Source organism: Papilio polytes, unplaced genomic scaffold (assembly GCF_000836215.1).
Source record: "Papilio polytes unplaced genomic scaffold, Ppol_1.0 DF824146.1, whole genome shotgun sequence".
Classification (NCBI taxonomy): Eukaryota; Metazoa; Arthropoda; class Insecta; order Lepidoptera; family Papilionidae; genus Papilio; species Papilio polytes.
In genome coordinates this window covers 3,733,949-3,752,199 of record NW_013525058.1, presented here as the reverse complement: position 1 = coordinate 3,752,199, position 18,251 = coordinate 3,733,949, and the positions used below count along the sequence as shown (strand labels likewise).

At 36.1% G+C, this 18,251-nt stretch overlaps 1 protein-coding gene across 1 annotated transcript in view; it reads left to right on the top strand.

Moving 5' to 3' along the window:
* LOC106111750 overlaps positions 1-18,246 on the top strand; it is a gene marked incomplete at its 3' end in the record, with an annotated part of 42,296 nt that extends 24,050 nt beyond the window's left edge. The window contains exons 3-9 of the mRNA XM_013293894.1: positions 15,697-15,817; positions 15,966-16,100; positions 16,268-16,388; positions 16,467-16,588; positions 16,663-17,744; positions 17,863-18,083; positions 18,161-18,246. Of these exons, the coding sequence (XP_013149348.1) occupies positions 15,722-15,817; positions 15,966-16,100; positions 16,268-16,388; positions 16,467-16,588; positions 16,663-17,744; positions 17,863-18,083; positions 18,161-18,246 (1,863 nt within the window). The remainder of the gene's footprint in view (positions 1-15,696; positions 15,818-15,965; positions 16,101-16,267; positions 16,389-16,466; positions 16,589-16,662; positions 17,745-17,862; positions 18,084-18,160) is intronic.
* Positions 18,247-18,251: the final 5 nt, after the last annotated feature.

The window sequence follows — 18,251 nt, the reverse complement described above, 5'->3', positions numbered from 1 at the left end:
AATCATAATTTGTTCCTTCCTCAATACTCTGTGATCTTTAAAGAAAACGGGATTTAGTATAATACATACGTTTTGTGCTTTTGAAATTCAATTGTTTTATAAAAAAAGGCAAAAACAAGTGAATGTGATGGAAGAGAATACATAGGAAGGGGGACATCCGTTTTCTGTACGCGATCTCCGTCAATTAAATGATATTTAGGGCTGCGGTCCCTTTGATATTTCAGCATATTCATGTGGCCGCGTACTTTGCCACATTATAACATAAAAGGAAAAAATAATTGTTTTATCCGTAACTCGAACAAATTCCAAGTACACGGTGTATGTCACATCAAGAAAGCAAATCAGTATTTTTCGAACTTTCCCAGAGACCACTCGCCTCGTTTTCCTGCGTAGCGGCACGCCCTGTAATTACCCGCCGACTGCACCAGTGCCCAGTGCTCTGAGCGGCCACAACGCATTATTAAAATCACGTCATTTTTGTGTGACATTACAACTTGCGTGTCACGACACATTACTAAGAATGACCGATTACATTCGCGTAACAACAGACAAGGAATTTTACATTAAAGTTTGTGTCAATTTGGTTTATGAATAAAATAAACCTGTCCTAAAAGAGACGTACCTTTTTCAACTTCCGAAAAAGGGTTCTCTTTATGTTTCTACTGATCTTTGCAATAGGGCAGGGATGGGCGTGCCAAAAACGACATCAATATTTTGGCCACGTCTGATTACACAATTCGTTGTGCATAAAAATTGTGAAGTAGGTATCATAAGAGTATTATATTACGCTGCGTAATGTTCTCAATGATCAGGAAGTCAAAATTATTTGACGACACGTTTCGTTGAACATTTCTTAAACTGGCAAATTGATATTATAAGTTCGCCACCCCTGCACTAGTGTAATGTTTTCAGACTGATATATCATATTTTTAGTCGAGTTATTGTTTCACAGCGTGACTTGGTGTTAGAAATTCCTTGTTATTACAACGAGCTTTAGTTGTATCCTGGGGCTGTATGGGAGTTTTCAATGGCATGTCGGCGTGGTGGCATGGTGGTATGGTGGCGAAGTGGTAAGTCGGACAATGGGTGAGCGACGACGAAGGAACAATGGGGTGAGCAGAGCTTATAGAACAATAGCTGCGCCCGCGGCTGCCTACGACTGTACACCACACAACACGGATTTGCTAACATTTGGAGGTGAATAGGAAACATGAAATATGACGATTTGTTTTATATAAAATTCATTGTCAAATTAATCATTTCATGTACTAACTTTTGTAAATTAACTAAACTAAATACTATATTAAATATTTATCTTTAATTAAGTACTTACAATATTCAAGAATAGATAACGAAGATTACCATTCATAAGATTAGTCATATGTCAAAGAAAGTCTAAAAACCGTGTACATATTTGCCTTTTAAATAAGATCCTGTTTATAATCTATTATAATCCGCATCCATTATATGTTATAGCTCTTGTACGTGTTAGAGCGTTTGGTAGACAATACGCGAGATGTTAGATAGCGAGCATTGTCCGCCAGCCGCCGCAGCCGCCCTGACCCGCCAACGACCAGCTTGCATACCGCGCATTGCTTAGAGGACCACACCGCGGCAAACCGCGTACATTGGATAGAATACTTTGTTGTGTATTTACGTAAAATCGAACTGTCAATCGTGATAAAACTACCAACATAATATATCTAAACTCTTAAGCGTGGGAACTTTAAATAATCTTCACATGATATAGAGCACATATTAAACAAAGGAGGACCAATCGGACCACGCGATTGCCTTCTAACGTCTTAATGACTCTCTCACACTTTCTTTGCCTGCTCATTGCCTATTATCTGTCATCAAGACGACCGGCCACACCAACTGGACCTCCCCCTCCCACCGCATTTAATACTATATTCAACTTTACAATGAAAATTAACCTCACGGCGGAGATCAACTAACGCTGGCCATCCATTATCTTTAACCCTTTTGTGTGATTTTTAATCACCGACGCATGCAACGTCATTTTTAGACGCGGTCGCTGTCCGATTGAAAATTAACTTTATAATTACGTGTCTTGAGTTGAAATTCATTAGACGCGTGTCATTTTGTCTTGGGGCTGAATTATTGCATGTCGATGTGAGGATGAATAATCGATTTCGCTTTATTATAAAAAAAACTGTAGCTGGTTGCATTTTAATTAACGCGTCGATGAGATATCTCGTTGTTAAAAGAAAACGTTTAATGAAAAGTTATTGATGAGGTGTATTCTTGCTATAAAAAGTTTACGTAGCAAAAGATAAATAAAGATCTTATAGTGAGTCTACATTAAAAAGGGAAAAAGGTATCCTACGATATTATCGGAATGTAAATAACGCAAACGAAGTTTTATTCAGCTTATAATAATCGAAGAGAGAATTGAAATATCTATTACTAGCTTTTGCGAGGAATTAAAAAATATAAAAGTGAATAGCTTAGCCTTCTTCTAGACTATTCTTTACATTTAGGCTACAAACTCTAACAAACATTCATCTAAACTTTCGCATTTATAATATTAGTATGATTAAATACTTAACAATAGAACTGCTTATCTTGTAAACTTAAAATAGTGATAATTTAAGCAATGTAATGGTTCCATTTGCTTGTTATCAGCGTCAGTGGTGGGCCTGCGGTCGCGTTGATCGCCGACAAGTGGTCCTGTACAAACAATAAACTCCTCAATACATCTGATAGCTGCGTGATAATTTTAACACAGAACAAAACGATCACTTCGAATTTCTTATCCTGTAGAAGCGGTTTGTTTTTTTCTTTTACATAAAAGCTTTTAAACACTCGTATTCGTATGTAAACTAATTTATTACAAGCTTTCGCCCGCGACTCCGTTCGCGTGGAATTAAAGAAACAAAAGTGAGTTGCCTATGTGTTCTTCCAGACTATTCTCTACATCTATGCCAAATTACATCGAGATCCGTTCAGCCGTTTGCGCTGCAAACTCTAACAAACATCCATCTATCCATCCAGCCATCCATCCATCCATCCATTAGTAAGATTAGTAAGGTTTAGTCATATTTAATGGTACTTTTTTTTACTATTTTGTCATTAATGTCAGTTTAAACTAAATTTCAACGAAGTAAAATCCTAGTTAAGTGTTTCGGAAACACGTTTCGTGAAGTTATAGTAGCAAACACTCTAACGAATGGTTTACTTTACTTTGGAAACCGGCAATAAGTAACACAATCGAGTGTATCCTTAGTATTATAACTGTATACATCTCTTACAATGTTTCAGTTAGACCAGGATTACAGCTAGATCAGTAAATCGCTCCCTGGTCCCACGGCGATAGCATTAACGGGCACCAAATGATCCCGGCGGCGCGGTCAAATCGCACACGTAGTAAATTCGAAATTATGCGCATCAGGAAACGTCGCCTTAACCCGAAGCGGTTCCCACGGGCACATCAAACGCGCCGACACTTCTAACCGTAGTTGGTCAGACGAAAATTAGCTCTCACTCCGAGATTAGATACTTTTGGATGGATTCATTTTAACATTTATAATGCTTTTGTATTTATTACATAATATGTATTACTTTTGGTTTTAAAAGTCTTTCATGTCTATGTAATAAATAACTTTTTATCCAAACAATATCCTCTTGACTTTCCAAGCACATATAACATTGTCATATTCACCCATACTTTCTAAACAAATGACATATTTAAACGCTAACTTTCCGTCTGCAAGTGAAAATGTAAAGTCCGAAGAAACTCGTCACCTGAATAAATTGTGGTGCAAGTTAATAGACGCAGCGTTTTGTTTTCATTTTTAATTGATCAATCAGAAAATGTAACATCAAAAAGCTTCCCGTAAATAAAATTCTTAGTATATCATATCGTATTAAACGAAGGCGGAAAAGAAAACTCATTTGTGGCAAGTTTGAGGAAAATCGCGCAATAAACGATATATTTTTTAACCTAGTTTTTATATTGAAGTAATACGAAACAATACGAAGAACTTCGAAAATCCAAAAATAGTAAAACATAACCAAAAAGTTATTTCATGTTTTTAAAAGTCCCGCTACCGCTTATGGATTGTATTGCTCTATGTATGCAGTTTCCCGAGCGCACAGAGGTGCACTCTCCCGGCGCTCTCGCTGTAACGAGCGCACTTCCTCGCATTGTCACACAATGCATTTAAATATTAATTTACACTTTGCCACTAAACACTTTGTAATAAGACACAGGAAATGAAGGTTTTATTGCTTTAAAGATATCAATCATAATTTGTCAGATGCCTTTGTAAGTTATTTAATTTTTAAAACTTAAATACCAAAATCCATACTCACTTCAGAGTTTATTATGAAAGCTAAGTTATCTCTTTGATTAATTTTTCACGTAATTTGGTGGCGATTAATATTGAATGAATTGATTGTGTAAGCAGATGTCGGCCGCTCGCCTTGGCCAACTCTTGGACCTGTTTCCGCGCACTTGAACATAACATATGTTCGAACTTTTATATGTTTATTTTGACACTGTCCACATGAAATAAAATCCAATATTTGTCTTTGTTAATTAACCCGCAAATAATAAAAAGAATAACTTTTAACGATTACGTTCAAATATAACTACGGACAAAGAGTAAACAATTTAAAAGCTTGAAAATATTTTTTTTTTATCTATTGCAATGTTTATTCAGAGTGTTCTGACGTCATAACTCAGGCATTCGGATATGGCGTAAAACAGATACGAGATATAAAGACCGTGTTTTCTTTTTTGCCGGCAACGCATCGTGTAATGGAAAAGCGAGCTAATGACCCCGCGGACAATGAGCGATCAAACATCACAAATCGTCACATGAAATGATACCATAATGCGCCTCTGACTTCACTTTTTTAGCGACATCAGCATTTCTTAGCGCAAAAACTGAGCATAATTATTTTTTTTCTTGTAAGGACACGTCCACACTGAAGCTTTTTGTTGCGTTTATTACATCGATTTTTAATCTGAATTATTATGATCATATCTTTAGCTTTTTCAATCTTTAATACTATCAATGTTTTAATTTATTTAATTACTTTACATTTATTACAAGATATTTAATATTATGTTCTTTTTGCTCAATATTATGTTCTTTTTGCTTTTGAGTGTCATCACACGATAAAAGTTTGCATCAACATTTTTTTATATTTTTGATTTATACAAACACACTATATTTGAAATACTATTAAAATTACTAATGTAAAACACTTTATAATAGCAGTAATATTGTAAATCAAGTGTAAACAAAATCATGCGAAGTTTACGGACAAGTTTATTCGTAGCGACGCTCGTGTGAACCAACCTTTAGGAGAGTCGGCATGTAACAATGACATAGTGAACACCCTTAATTTAACTATCATTAGCACATGCTCTACTTACGCCGCGAATACACGACACTCGTAAAATCAGCGACACACGACAGATTATTTTTAACTTAGTCACTTCAATTCGCATTGAATTTTGACGGAATTCTTAATTCAAACTGTTTTTATTCCTCTGTAGGGACTGAAAAAAAAATGTTTGCCATATCGCTATTAACTCAAGTTATTAGTCTATGGATTATTTTAAGTTTATATTTTGTCGTCTAGGCAAGGACATAGTTACTTTATTCAATTACAACGTTTAAATATTGGCCATTATTCAAATAGTATTTTAAGTACTTAAGCAAGATATAACATTTTAATGGTAGAAATAAATCGATTAACTCAGAGCATGATATGCAGTACTCGTACTCGTAGAACGGACGCGAAGGTCGGCTGTAGATAAACGGAAAGGTCATTCGTTCGTTCCCATCTGGATATTTTTACGTAGAAAAATCGCTTAAAGTGCTACAACTCATATCTCTTAAGGTACTTAAAAACCTTTTTATGTTCAAGGAATGACTACAATTTAAAATGTAATTTAAGATGTTTCAGATTTTATCTTTGAAAACATTTACTACTAGCTGTTACTTGCGACTTCGTCCCTGTGTGATTAAAAAAATAATAAAAAACATAGCTTATGTAACAGATAAATTACCTTTCTAATAGTGAAAGAATTATAAAATCGGCAAAGTAGTTTTTGAGTTATTTCAATACATACAAAAATACAAATCTTTCCTCTTTATAACATGAGTATAGATTTAAATAATTCGTTCATACAAGTATCTAAAAATATAAATTAAATTATTTTGGTAACCGAAATTTAGTTCTTATAGTTAAATTCAACAGAACGTATTATAATATTATATTTGATGGTGAAGTAATTGTGTAAAGAATAGATTCAAAAAATGTACAATCGATTCAATATTTCCTTAACTTAAATTATCAATTGGCAACGGCATTTAAACATGCATATATTTCTGGTATTCATCAATTTTAATATGTCATTACAATTTACATTTTCTTGAAACAGGTGTTTGTAATTATAACACATACGTGATTTTTTATTATGTTTACCTTGCAAGGTTGCAGCGTGACATTTCTTTGATCCGCCGCCCCCTCATACAAGTTCAACGCGTCACATCACATAAGCCCAGCTCAAGGATAAATTCTTGAAATGCAATCTCATGTGGGCCGGTTGTACTATTTGTTTATACGTCAAACTATATGCCATGCAGAAAACGATACTTTGTAAGAACCTACTTAGTACGAAAACATTTGACATTTAGTACGAATAATTATAACTGAGTGCTTTTAACTCGTCTTAAAATGAACGTCTTGTACAGTCAGGACAGTACGCGGTGTTCCACTTATAGAAACATTGCGTTGTTCCTTGCAACGAAAAAAACTCGGCCTGTTCTTACCATTTTCGACATTTCTGTATATACACAATCAAAAGTTGTGTCCTCTTGATACGTAAATGTTCAATCGATTGTAACTTTAGAGTTTAAATACCACGAAATTCCCCGATAGTACTTGTGATTAAAATTCAAAGAAAATTCCAGACCATGGTGATTTCGTGTCTCGTAGGTAACGTAATTGATTAAAAGCACAATTTATGTGTGTGTCTATTGTGTTATGCTAAAAGAGTTTTATTTCTAACTCCTATTGTGGCTTCGCTAGCACGTTGTGTAAAATATAGCCATTTTCTGAATGACTTTGAATATAGTGGGCGAGGTCCGAGACCTTTATATGAACCCGGCTGTGCCATTATCTACTATCGATTTATAGTTAAAAAAACAAAATTACTGTAGACCATTTTATTATTTACTAGCTTTCGGCAGCGACTCCGTCCGCGTGAAATTAAAAAACAAAAATAAGTAGCCTATGTGTTCTTCCAAAATATTCTTTACATCAACCTATGCAAAATTTTACCAAGATTCGTTCAGAATTTTAGGCAACAAACTCTAACAAACATCCATAATCATCCATCCATTTAAACTTTCGCATTTGTAAGGTTAGTGAGATTAGTAAGAAAAAACGTATGTAATTTGTGTGGAGCTTCAAAATTGTTTGGATTTTTAAAAGAAAACTGATGAATTATTACTGGTTTTACACGACATTGTAGACGCACTAGTATTCGACAATGGTTTGCACAAGGTATTTATCTATTGTTTAAAAACATGCCTTGTTATGCAGTTATTTGTTTACGTTATCTAATAATAATTGAATGGCAACAATGATTACATTTACTTATGCAATTACGGATTACGCGAGCGCTTGTCATGTAATTTATCATTGTGTATGTGCAAATATTTGATTGTAAATTGATGTTTTTGCTTTTAATAGTTGTTAAAATATTTTATCAGTAAACTACGTAGTTTTTTGGGATTAAGTATGTTGTCTAATCTTTGCCATTAAAATGTCAAAGAGTAGCCAACATCGCAAAGATTAAACACTATGACAAAGATTAGACATCTTTAGACTCATTAGATTAATTTAAAAATAAAAAAAATCACGAAATACAAACATTATTTTAAAATAAAATGCTAAATATAAATCATTAGTAGACTGGAATTTGTCAATTGACTCTATCATGCTTAAAGTTACTTGTTACATTCTAATAGCAGGTTGCGGCGCCGAATTTGTTCAAACCACCGCTCACTGTCCACTACCCACAGACCCACCTGTGGGAAAATCTTAGACTCGTGAGTAAATCGACCTTGTGGCCGCGCCTTCTCTGTTTTGATTAACGTGCTTATCGAAACTATACTACAGGGCTAAGAAACATATTGTATGGCATTGGTCAATACAATATTCGTAGAGGGCGTGGTAAAGCAGTGGTATAGTAAATTATGGGGAAACATTCTGTTTATTAATCAAGAGTAGTATTAGAAAAGCCCATTTGAACGTAGGTTGTTGAAAATGGCTTGTTACATCGGCTTCTTCATTTCCTAACAGTAATTACTTTGGCCGATACATCATGTGGCTCGCTTTGTCTCGGCGTCCGTTCCTCTGTCAGCCTGTCAGTCATTTCGTCAAGCTCGGGAGCGCGAGCTAACGGACTAAGGACGTGTTCACATAAAGGCCAGTTTTATTCGTGACAACGTTTTATAACGTATTCACGTTGTATCAGATTTCTGCAACGCTCCTGCCGGGTGTAAAGTATATCAATAAATCTCATGAAAATTTTGTCGATACGTTACGTTCTTACGTTACGCTTCATGATAGATCCTGTGATTTAAATTGTAGCTTTCTTTCATCAGCGTTTTGGCTTTCACACGTTTTTCTTTTTTGACTTTTACATCTTTTAAATAAAGAATAAACTCCGAACGCATTGTGAATGTGTCTTTACAAATACAATTTCATGTTCTCTGTCATTTGTACGATATTACGTTCGTTGTTCTAATTATCGTCATTGTTATGATAATTTGTTTTTGTTCCGCTTGTTATTAAAGAAAGCTTATTGAAGTGTTATTATCCAGTCAAAATATTTGATTACAACTTGATTGTTTAAATTGTTCTGTTAATTGTGACTTCAGCGTTGCGTAAATAAATTATTGATATATGATTAGTACACGTAATATTGTAATGGATGATATCTCAGTTGCGTGATCTGTTCCGGTATGATTAGACGCTTATTAATTGACCATAGACAAAAAGTAGATCTTTTTAGAACACGGTAAAATTAGTTGATTTAAAAATATCGTTGACAAACTTTTGCCCGCGACTCTACCCGCGTGAAATTAAAAAAAAACTAAAACGAGTATCCTATGTGTTCTTTCAGGTTATCCTCTACATCTGTACAAAATTTCATCAAAATCGGTTCAGCCTTTTAGGCTACAAACACTAACAAACATCCATCTAACCATCCATCTAGACTTTTGCAATTGTAATATTAATATGATTATAAGTGAACAATAATCTGATTGTCTAGACTTCCATATTTCTTACTATATTTTAAAAGAACTACATAATCAGTTAAATTGTACTAGTTTTAGTAAAAACTAAGTTAATTTCACTTGTTTGAAACTAGTGGCCGTTTGTTTCTAATAGTTGTCATATGAAATGGAAATGTTTAATGGGACTCGTTTGAAGAAAGCAATGTACGTGAAACTTGGAGATTTACTTTGATTTCTAATGTCGGCTCATTACGAGAACGTCGAGTCTAGACGCTCTTGTGTGTTGCGATATCTGTTATTGCACTGAAATTATGCTTCGGTTAATATAGGTAAATGGGTTAATACATCTATATGTTCTTCTATTTATTTTTTGTTTTTTTTTTTTATTAAATGGTAAACCAACAGCAAATTCTTAGATGCTTTACAAGATGCTATAACAATATTTCGTAGTAAAAACGAAATAATAAACGAGGCATAGGAAGGATGTTGAGAATATTACGGGAATGCAAGATTCACACCTCTGACGTAATGTAAGTAGGCAAATTACGAATTGTACAGCTTAAATTTCAGGTCAAACTTTGCCTAACGAACTGTACAGTTAAAACTGGCGTCAGACAAATATCTCCAACATCAGTTTACAGGAAAAATATTACAGTTCAGTTATAATTAACAATTAATACTATGTTTTGTGAGATTTCTCTCAGTAGCTAGTTTCATGCGTAACTTGCATATCATTACCTTCCTGTTACATATCTGATTATGTGACAGACGGAAAGATAATATGAGTTTCCGATTTCAGATACAATATACCTTTATGAGGTAACATTCATAATGCTCTCTTTAACGAATGTTAGAATAATATCAGGGTAAATGAAACAATTCTGTAGATAGAAAGCGATAGTAAATAGCAAACCTTGTATATAAAAGAAATCTAATTTTTCGTAAAGCATCTGGCATTATTAAAACAAGTACATGTCGCAATCTTATTTTATTTGACTTGAACCACATTAAGTTAATAATAATTTACAATACATTTCAACATACTGACCTAAGAAAAACTAGCAAAGTGGAACTCTCGGCAAATGTATTAGACAAACAGAACGATGGACAGACCAAATATCGTGTACGTGGTCAAACGAGAGGCGAGGTGTGTTAGTTTATCACAAGGTCTTACTGTGGAAGATTTAACCATGGGATTAACATATACATTGAATACTTAAAAACATTATCTATGTTTTACATTCTGAGCAAATTATATATTCATCCAACTGATAGATATGGAATTAAGAAGAAACTGAACTAATAGAATGTCCAATTAGTGCTTGCAAGCGCATTTTCATTCGCATCACATTTTGCAACATAAATTGGTTAAAACTATACGCTGCTTGATGATTTAGAAACATCGAATTACGTTAGTATAATTTAGCTGTCAGTTGTTTTTTTGGTTTTAAATCGTTAATCAATAATGAAATGCTCAAATTATCTTAAAGTAAGAAGTCGGTAAAGATAGCTCAGTTATGATACTCCTAGTTTTAATTGAACAGTTAGACAGGTTGTTCATTTGTTCACAGTAAAACTGTGCGTGTGGAGGCTAAACTTTAAATGAAGCCGATTTTACCACATCATCGGCTGAGATAAGTTACAGTATCTTGTAATATTGATGATATATATTAAAAAAGTTGAATATTTTCAGCTACAGTTTATAAATCATATTTACAATTTATAATAACAGTAACTAAATTATATTCATGAATATTTATGTATGACCTTATGCGATGTAGTTTAAACATTTGGGTAGACAGACCGGTTCAGTTAGCGCGGCCCTGTGACACACAAACCGACAGATTTTGTGTGCATTTGGTTAGAGGGTAACGGTGGCCCTTCGACTTCACGCAACCACGACACAAACAAACACGGTTGTCATTTACTTGCGAACTTATTTTAGAAACACTTAAAACGCGTGCACACCTGAAACTGAACTGTCGCACAACTGTTTAGTCTCGCTTTGATTCCTATGAGATTATATGTAGGTGCGCACACTGTTCGATTTTAGTTGTGCTACTAAACAGTTGATTTGGCTGCGAAACAATCGACAATCGCACAATAGTGGTACTCTCGTTTTCGAGGTATAAATGTACAGAAAAGTAGCCAAATAAAACATTTAATTCGCTCTTCTAGTTATCTCAAACATTATACAAATGAGCATAGTTTGTAGGTTTGTGTGTCTGCAGTGCCTATATACCAAATTTGAGAGCGGCGCACGGTCTGATTGGCGCGGTGCGAACGGGACCAGATGATGAGATATGTATGCTAATCGGTGGAACGTGGCCGCGTAGACACCTGGCTCATTTGTCTGTGAAGATATAATCCCAAAAAGTAAACACAGTATATCTAAAACTAACGTATATCTCCTTAGATTAATCAAAAGCACAAATGAAAAAATATTCTCAATAAAACTTGTAGTTTCGTAGACATCCTGTACTGTGCACAACATCGGCGGTAGACTTTGTGGCGGCCTGCAGACGACCGCGCGGCACGACTGCACAGAGCAATGCATATGCAGAGAGTTGCAAACATTTTCTAGAGAAAGTTCTAGTAAATAATAATTGTCGCCGATCCAATACGTTCAAAGATATGGCATGAAATATTTGAACACAATCACATGCGCATTTCCCTCTCTTTTCTAATTGAATCCTCCTCTATTTCCTGTTTTTAAAATAGGGATTATCGATGTAGTTAAATTTGTCTTGTGTTGTCTACTATTTGTCTACCCTATGTTCATTCACCGTACGTCGGCAGTTCCTGGCTCATTCATGAGGTAAATTGATGACATTGTCGGCCGCTAGATGGAGCGATTGGAATACGTTGATGGTTTATGAACTCCCAAGTTAATAGATCATTCAGAGACAATGTAGACATTTGTCAATTGTAAATCTAGTTGACATTTATTGATCTGATTAAGTTACGTGGAAATGATGTTTATTCGAGCAAAATGGACGGAGAAAATATGAGTTACCGTTACATCTTTGAACTTTGACGTTAATAAGCTTATCGCATATGACTGTATCGAAAAGTAATGCAAGAGAACAGTTAATGACTACTTTTAATTTTAACGTCATCATGAAGCCATTAAGATATATGAGGGTAAACAATTTAGAGCTTTGTCGTTAAAGAGTATCATTAGAGCGGATTCACACGAGCAGCTTGCGCTGTCTGCTGACCGCCATCTTGGCAGACGCCACAAGATGGCGCGCGTCGCGGAAGCGAGTCGCTGCTGCGAATAATTTTCCGCGTCCGTGGCCGCGCGCCGTGAGCAACCGAGACGCCGGGTAACCGTTAATGTTTTAATGGGGATGCGGTGACGGGAGCATCGCTGCCACAGATTCTAAACGCTTCTGCTGAGATTAACGTTCGTTAAAGTAATCGCTTATCCATTAATAATCTGTATCTAAGCTTTTAAGCTCAATCGAATCTTGTGGGTAGAATGTTACAACTGGCAAATGCGGTCAGCGTTTGAGTTCCTTTGATTTTATAATTTCCACATGGAAAATAGACTCTCTATCTCTCTAATGCGTTACCGTAGCAGTTTCAAAGTGAAATATGTAAAAAAGCAATGCACCTCGTATCAACACTATAACCCACCACCTAACAAGACTAGTCTCTCACCAGCGCCTCTTCTCGTAGCCGCCCAACTTTGTAATCCTAACATGGATAAACATATAAATAGATGCAATCTAAGGAAGCACAAACGTTATAACTTCTAAGCTTTCTTGTACTGTTTTGTCATTTAGCACCCTTTCGAAGGAAATCAGTTACTTACTTTTTATTCCTACACAAAATAATACCAATGTTATTATTTTGTGTTAATTGCTAGTTGCTAGTTAATTGCCTTTTTGTTGGTCAATAATAAAATCCCTCAACTAGGGTACACCTGGTCACCGTATTGATAACAAATAGGTACAAAATACTAAATAATGTAATAAGCAATGCGCTCTTCCTTACAATTACCCGATTTAAAATAATTTTCCTCGCCCTCGGGAGCGGTACATCACCGCGGCAAATGGAACGGGTTTTATCAATTACTCGTACTACGCTCGCCTGATAATACACTTGCTGCTAGCAGCTTGCCGCTTGTGGCTTGTCGCTTGTGTTTTGTTCCTTACCTAACATTTGTTCCTTACCTTGTCTTAGTTTTCGCTTGAGGTTCGCTCCTTGTTGCTTATCCAAGCTTTATTGTTAAGCCGCTACTAGCTTATCGCTTGCCCCTTATCCACGGCCGCTCGCCGTTTGTGGCCGCCAACTAATACCAGGCGGTCGCACTAAATTGCTACAAGGAAGCGATGCTCCGATATTTAATATAAATCGTTTGTTTTTCCATTACAACCTTTCATTTTAACCTTTATTAATAACGGTGTTTGTGTTCCTTGTTTATCCTGGTTCTGGTTGTAACATTAACGGTCGCAAATTGTTAACTGATCCAGAGGGAAGTTGTAATTTCAGTGGAAAGGTAACTTAAATCGCACGTTCCATTAGAACAAATGTTTAACAAACCTTTATAACCAGATATAAATTAAATACAGATACACAGACAGTTTTTATTTATTAAAATGTATGACAAATCTAAAATATATTTTATTAGATCTTGAATAGATTTTAATTATTGTCCTCGGGAATATATAATTCTCAATTCAATGTGCGGGAAGTTATGAGGTCAAGACATCCGGCGGAGCAGCGGCGATGTGTTAGCGGCTCTCCACACGCGCGACTGCACACGGACGCGAAGTCCACGATTATCATAAAGAAAGTGGATCCGTATGGCGTTGGCATCTCCATAAATGCTGACAGTCTACCAATTTGTACTTTTACTATTTTTGCACAATAAAAATTTTAAGTAGACTGGACGAGTTCGCTTTATATATGAGATGATCTTTTGACTTGAAAAGTTAAAAAGCATTGAACTTTTAGAACTCGGTATTACATAAATACTTGTAGCTAACTTCATTAATTAATTCAATTATAACAAAGAAACATTAAAATCAACAAAAACACAAAAAAATACGGAAACAATGTAAGACCTTGTGAATCTTTGTCCAGAAGCGATAAAACGGAAACATAGGAAGCGATGATGACTGCATTTAACACACATCTGCTAATTTAGTTTGCAGATGCGTTCTCCTCCGACAACGTCCACAAGATTGCGTGTAAACATATAATAAATGTTTGCGACACGTTTAACATTAATTTAACTTCTTTTGTTGATTTTTAAAATAAAACATTTTGTTGGAAGTTTACATGTTTTTATCTTGGCTTTTTCATAGGTATAATGTTCGTATAGTCGTCAATATCGATCGCTAGATGGCGCTAATAAAATAGGCATTAATGTAATAATTATATTATATAAAAAACAAATGACATTAATTTGAAATACGGTTTATATGAAATACATTTGTAGCATTGGTTATAATTTGTTTAAGTTATAATTTTATTGTAATAACTGGCCATCGACAATCCACCAAATTAAAAACATAATAAAAAAAAAAACAAAGATTTTAGGGGCGAAATAAAACAAAAGAATGCAAGATGTGATACACAAGTAACAACGTAATTAATTACTCTTCTAATTAATTATGTATGAATAAAGAAGATATAAAGTAAGATGTTTTTTTTACATTTATCCATATGCTTATTCAAAATACTAAAACCGACATATTATGCTGTTGCTTTTCAAAATAGCATGAAACTCGAAAGCAAAATAATTAAAATCGATAAACAATTTGCAAATCATTAAGTATTTAGCATTTAACTATAATTGTTTATATTCTTCACATTACGTTTGTGAATAGTTTGTAGTCTGAATACGAATGCAAGAATTCTTTCGAAGAAAACGCATTGTTACTTTGTAATTGTTGCGAAGAACTTTGTTACCACTTGTTTGCTTTACGGTTGGTTTCGTTCACCACAATCGTGGTTTATAAAACAAATTGCTGTCTCGGGTATCGAATAGCAAATCATATTTTTGAAAATAAAATTAATTAGATAGTATAGTTTCCCCTGCTTTATGTACATAAGTCTGTTTAGAAGAATCTGCACATGAAACCTCACTAATATAGTGCGCAGGAGCGTAGGAACGTGGGTAGCGTGAGATGTAAATAAACACAACGGTTTTACGAGCTGTTTACGCGGCCGGCGCGTGTGCATGAGCGACGCCGCGCCGGCCTTGACCTCGCGGTCACGTGGTCAACGCCACTTTGCATCTGCACATTACCTTTATTTGTAAACATTATGAATAAAAAAAAATTGTTCCAAATAATAACGTTAACGTTGGAAAACCAACCTTCACGGGATAGTTTTAAACTTGATGTATTTGTTTCAAATAATTTACACGTGTTTTCTTTGTCACCAGATGAGGCGTGCGTGAGGGCGGCGGCATGGGGCAGGCGGGCAGCCAGCCGGCCGCAGCGGGCCCGCAACGAGCGCGCCGCGGGGACCCACTGCCGCACGAGCCGCTGCGACTAGCGCCCAAGGTACCTGCTACAAAGCCTGCTTTATTTAGAATTTAACATCAAAAATAGTCATTGGAAGAACGGTGTTTTACCTATGTCTATTAACAAAGAGCTGATGTATAGTGTCTCTCAATATAATGTATTTTCTTAAGCGACACTGCAATTCCAGGTGCTGCCCTCATTGCCGGAGTCGCCCTGCTTGCGCAGCACAGACAACGGCGCCATCCTGCACTCAGGGGGCACCATCAGCGGCCGCAGACCTGCCTCCGGCCTGCAGGAGAGCTGGCGCTCGCACAGGTTCGGGGTAAGAACTCGCATGACTTCAAAATTAACTCGCAATTGCTTATGTTATATGTGTCGAGAAGAAAACATCTTTTTCATTCTGGTGACTGTATTCTCAAATGCTTCTGCTATTATTTATGGTACTGAGAACTGTAGGAACTTACGCGTGATTTTAAATTATTGTTCTAGCACCCGAATGCGTATAGATCCCGGTCGGGAGGCGGCGTGGGGGGCGCTGAGGAGACGCGGTCAAGAGAGCGCGATCCCCTCCACCGCTCTTATACAAACCTCGGCTATAGGAACAACGATAGTAAGAACTTTTTACTATGTTTAATTATTACCTATGAAATTTTATTTACTCTTAATTTTATTAAAAAATCATTTTCAGATGGCAGCTTGAATAAACGGTTCGGATCCGAACCTGACTTAAGGATAGAAGAGCAACAAAAACAGAAAAGCAATAACAAACATTTTAGGAAAAAATATCGAGCGCCCCCACCGCCCAGTAACGTAAGTGATTACAAATGAAATTATTATTGAACAAATTCTATTACTAATAGTAACCTCTAACTCTCTTATTTCAGCGTCGGGATGGTTCATCTCCCGATTCCAGTCTGGGAAAGGCGCGACCGGAACCCCAAAGAAAACTCAGATTATTTAAAACCAGAAATGAAACCAAAAAGACGAACGGCCACCCTGACTCCAAAATCCCAACATATAGAAACACTTATACTGATTTTAAATCATTAGACTTGAACGATCAATCATTCGAGAGAAGATACAAGTCACCGTGCAAAAGTAAGGACCAGCACCTGAAGTACCCTGACAATAAGGATATGATGCAGAGTTCTGTCTCATTGAAACGAGAAGAACGGTTGCTACAGAACAAACAGGAGGCGAGGCGGGTGAGGACGGATGTAGTCAGCGGCTGCAGAGCCAAGACTTCTAAAACTAACGACCAGAGCGAGGCGTGGAAGACACCGCTTCTAATCAGAAATTTCAGATACTCTGAGAGATTTAAAAAAGATGACAGCGATCATCCGTCATTAAGAAGAGAGAAAACTTTTGATAATTCATTAATCGAACATGACAGAGATAACGACGGACCCAATAAGGTATTCGAAAAAGGTATAAAGACTGTGGGAGATCAAAAGAACGGCAAAGTAAGTGCACTGACTGACAGAAACCAGCCACTAAGAAAATCTCTTCCTTCATTATTACCAAGAAATGAAGAAAAAGATGAATTTCAAACAGAACTCAAAAAGGCTACAAATAGAATAAGAAACGAATTAGGGAATAAAGTTAATTTAAGTGAAAGCAAAACTAGTCAGCTTAATAAATTCAATGTAGAAAAATCGAACCCAACGAAAACTGCAGTTCAGGCTAAAGTCAAAGAATCTAGTCTTAAGAGAGGCGTAGCCAGCACAAAGCCGGATGCACAAATCACGAACAACAGAAGGCCTTTAACAAGGACACAGGACGTAAATTCGAAATCAATCCCACAGAGCAATATTACTAAAAATAATGAAATCAGTAAATTTAAGATGAATGCAAAGGAAAATAATAAACCTATGCCAGATAGAGGACAAGCTTCCGGCAAAGAGTCGACGCCGGAACACTCACCCAATAGGAAACGTGACACAGCGACCAATAATTCACAGCAAAAGTAAGCAGATGTGAAATACATTATAAGGATAACAAAAAACCTTTTAATTAGCCAAATATGCCATTTATTTGTACTACCTTTCACTTAGTCTATGATTGAAAGTTTGAAAATATTTCAGGCAAAAGTCAGCACCATCGAAACAATTCTACTTTGGCATGATCGAGAGCGAGCAGTCGAAGCCGCGGGACCACACGAAAGACTTCCCGGGTCTGGGTTGTCCCATCATCGAGGAGTTCGACAACTTCCACCTCATAGAACAGAAGCTGCTCAGCTACCGCGAAGAGGATGATTTCGAGAAGTTCAACAAAGAATTTAGAGATGACTGTAAATTAAGAATTGGTTAGTTTTATTTTGTTGCTGATGATATGGTTGTAAACATTACTTTATTTTGAAACCGTATTGTGAATATGTTGCAGTGTCATCAGAGTCTGCGGTGTCGTCGGAGGGCTCGTCGCTGTCGGAGCGTTCTCCGGCGGCAAGGCGGCGAGGGGCGGGGACGGGGACGGG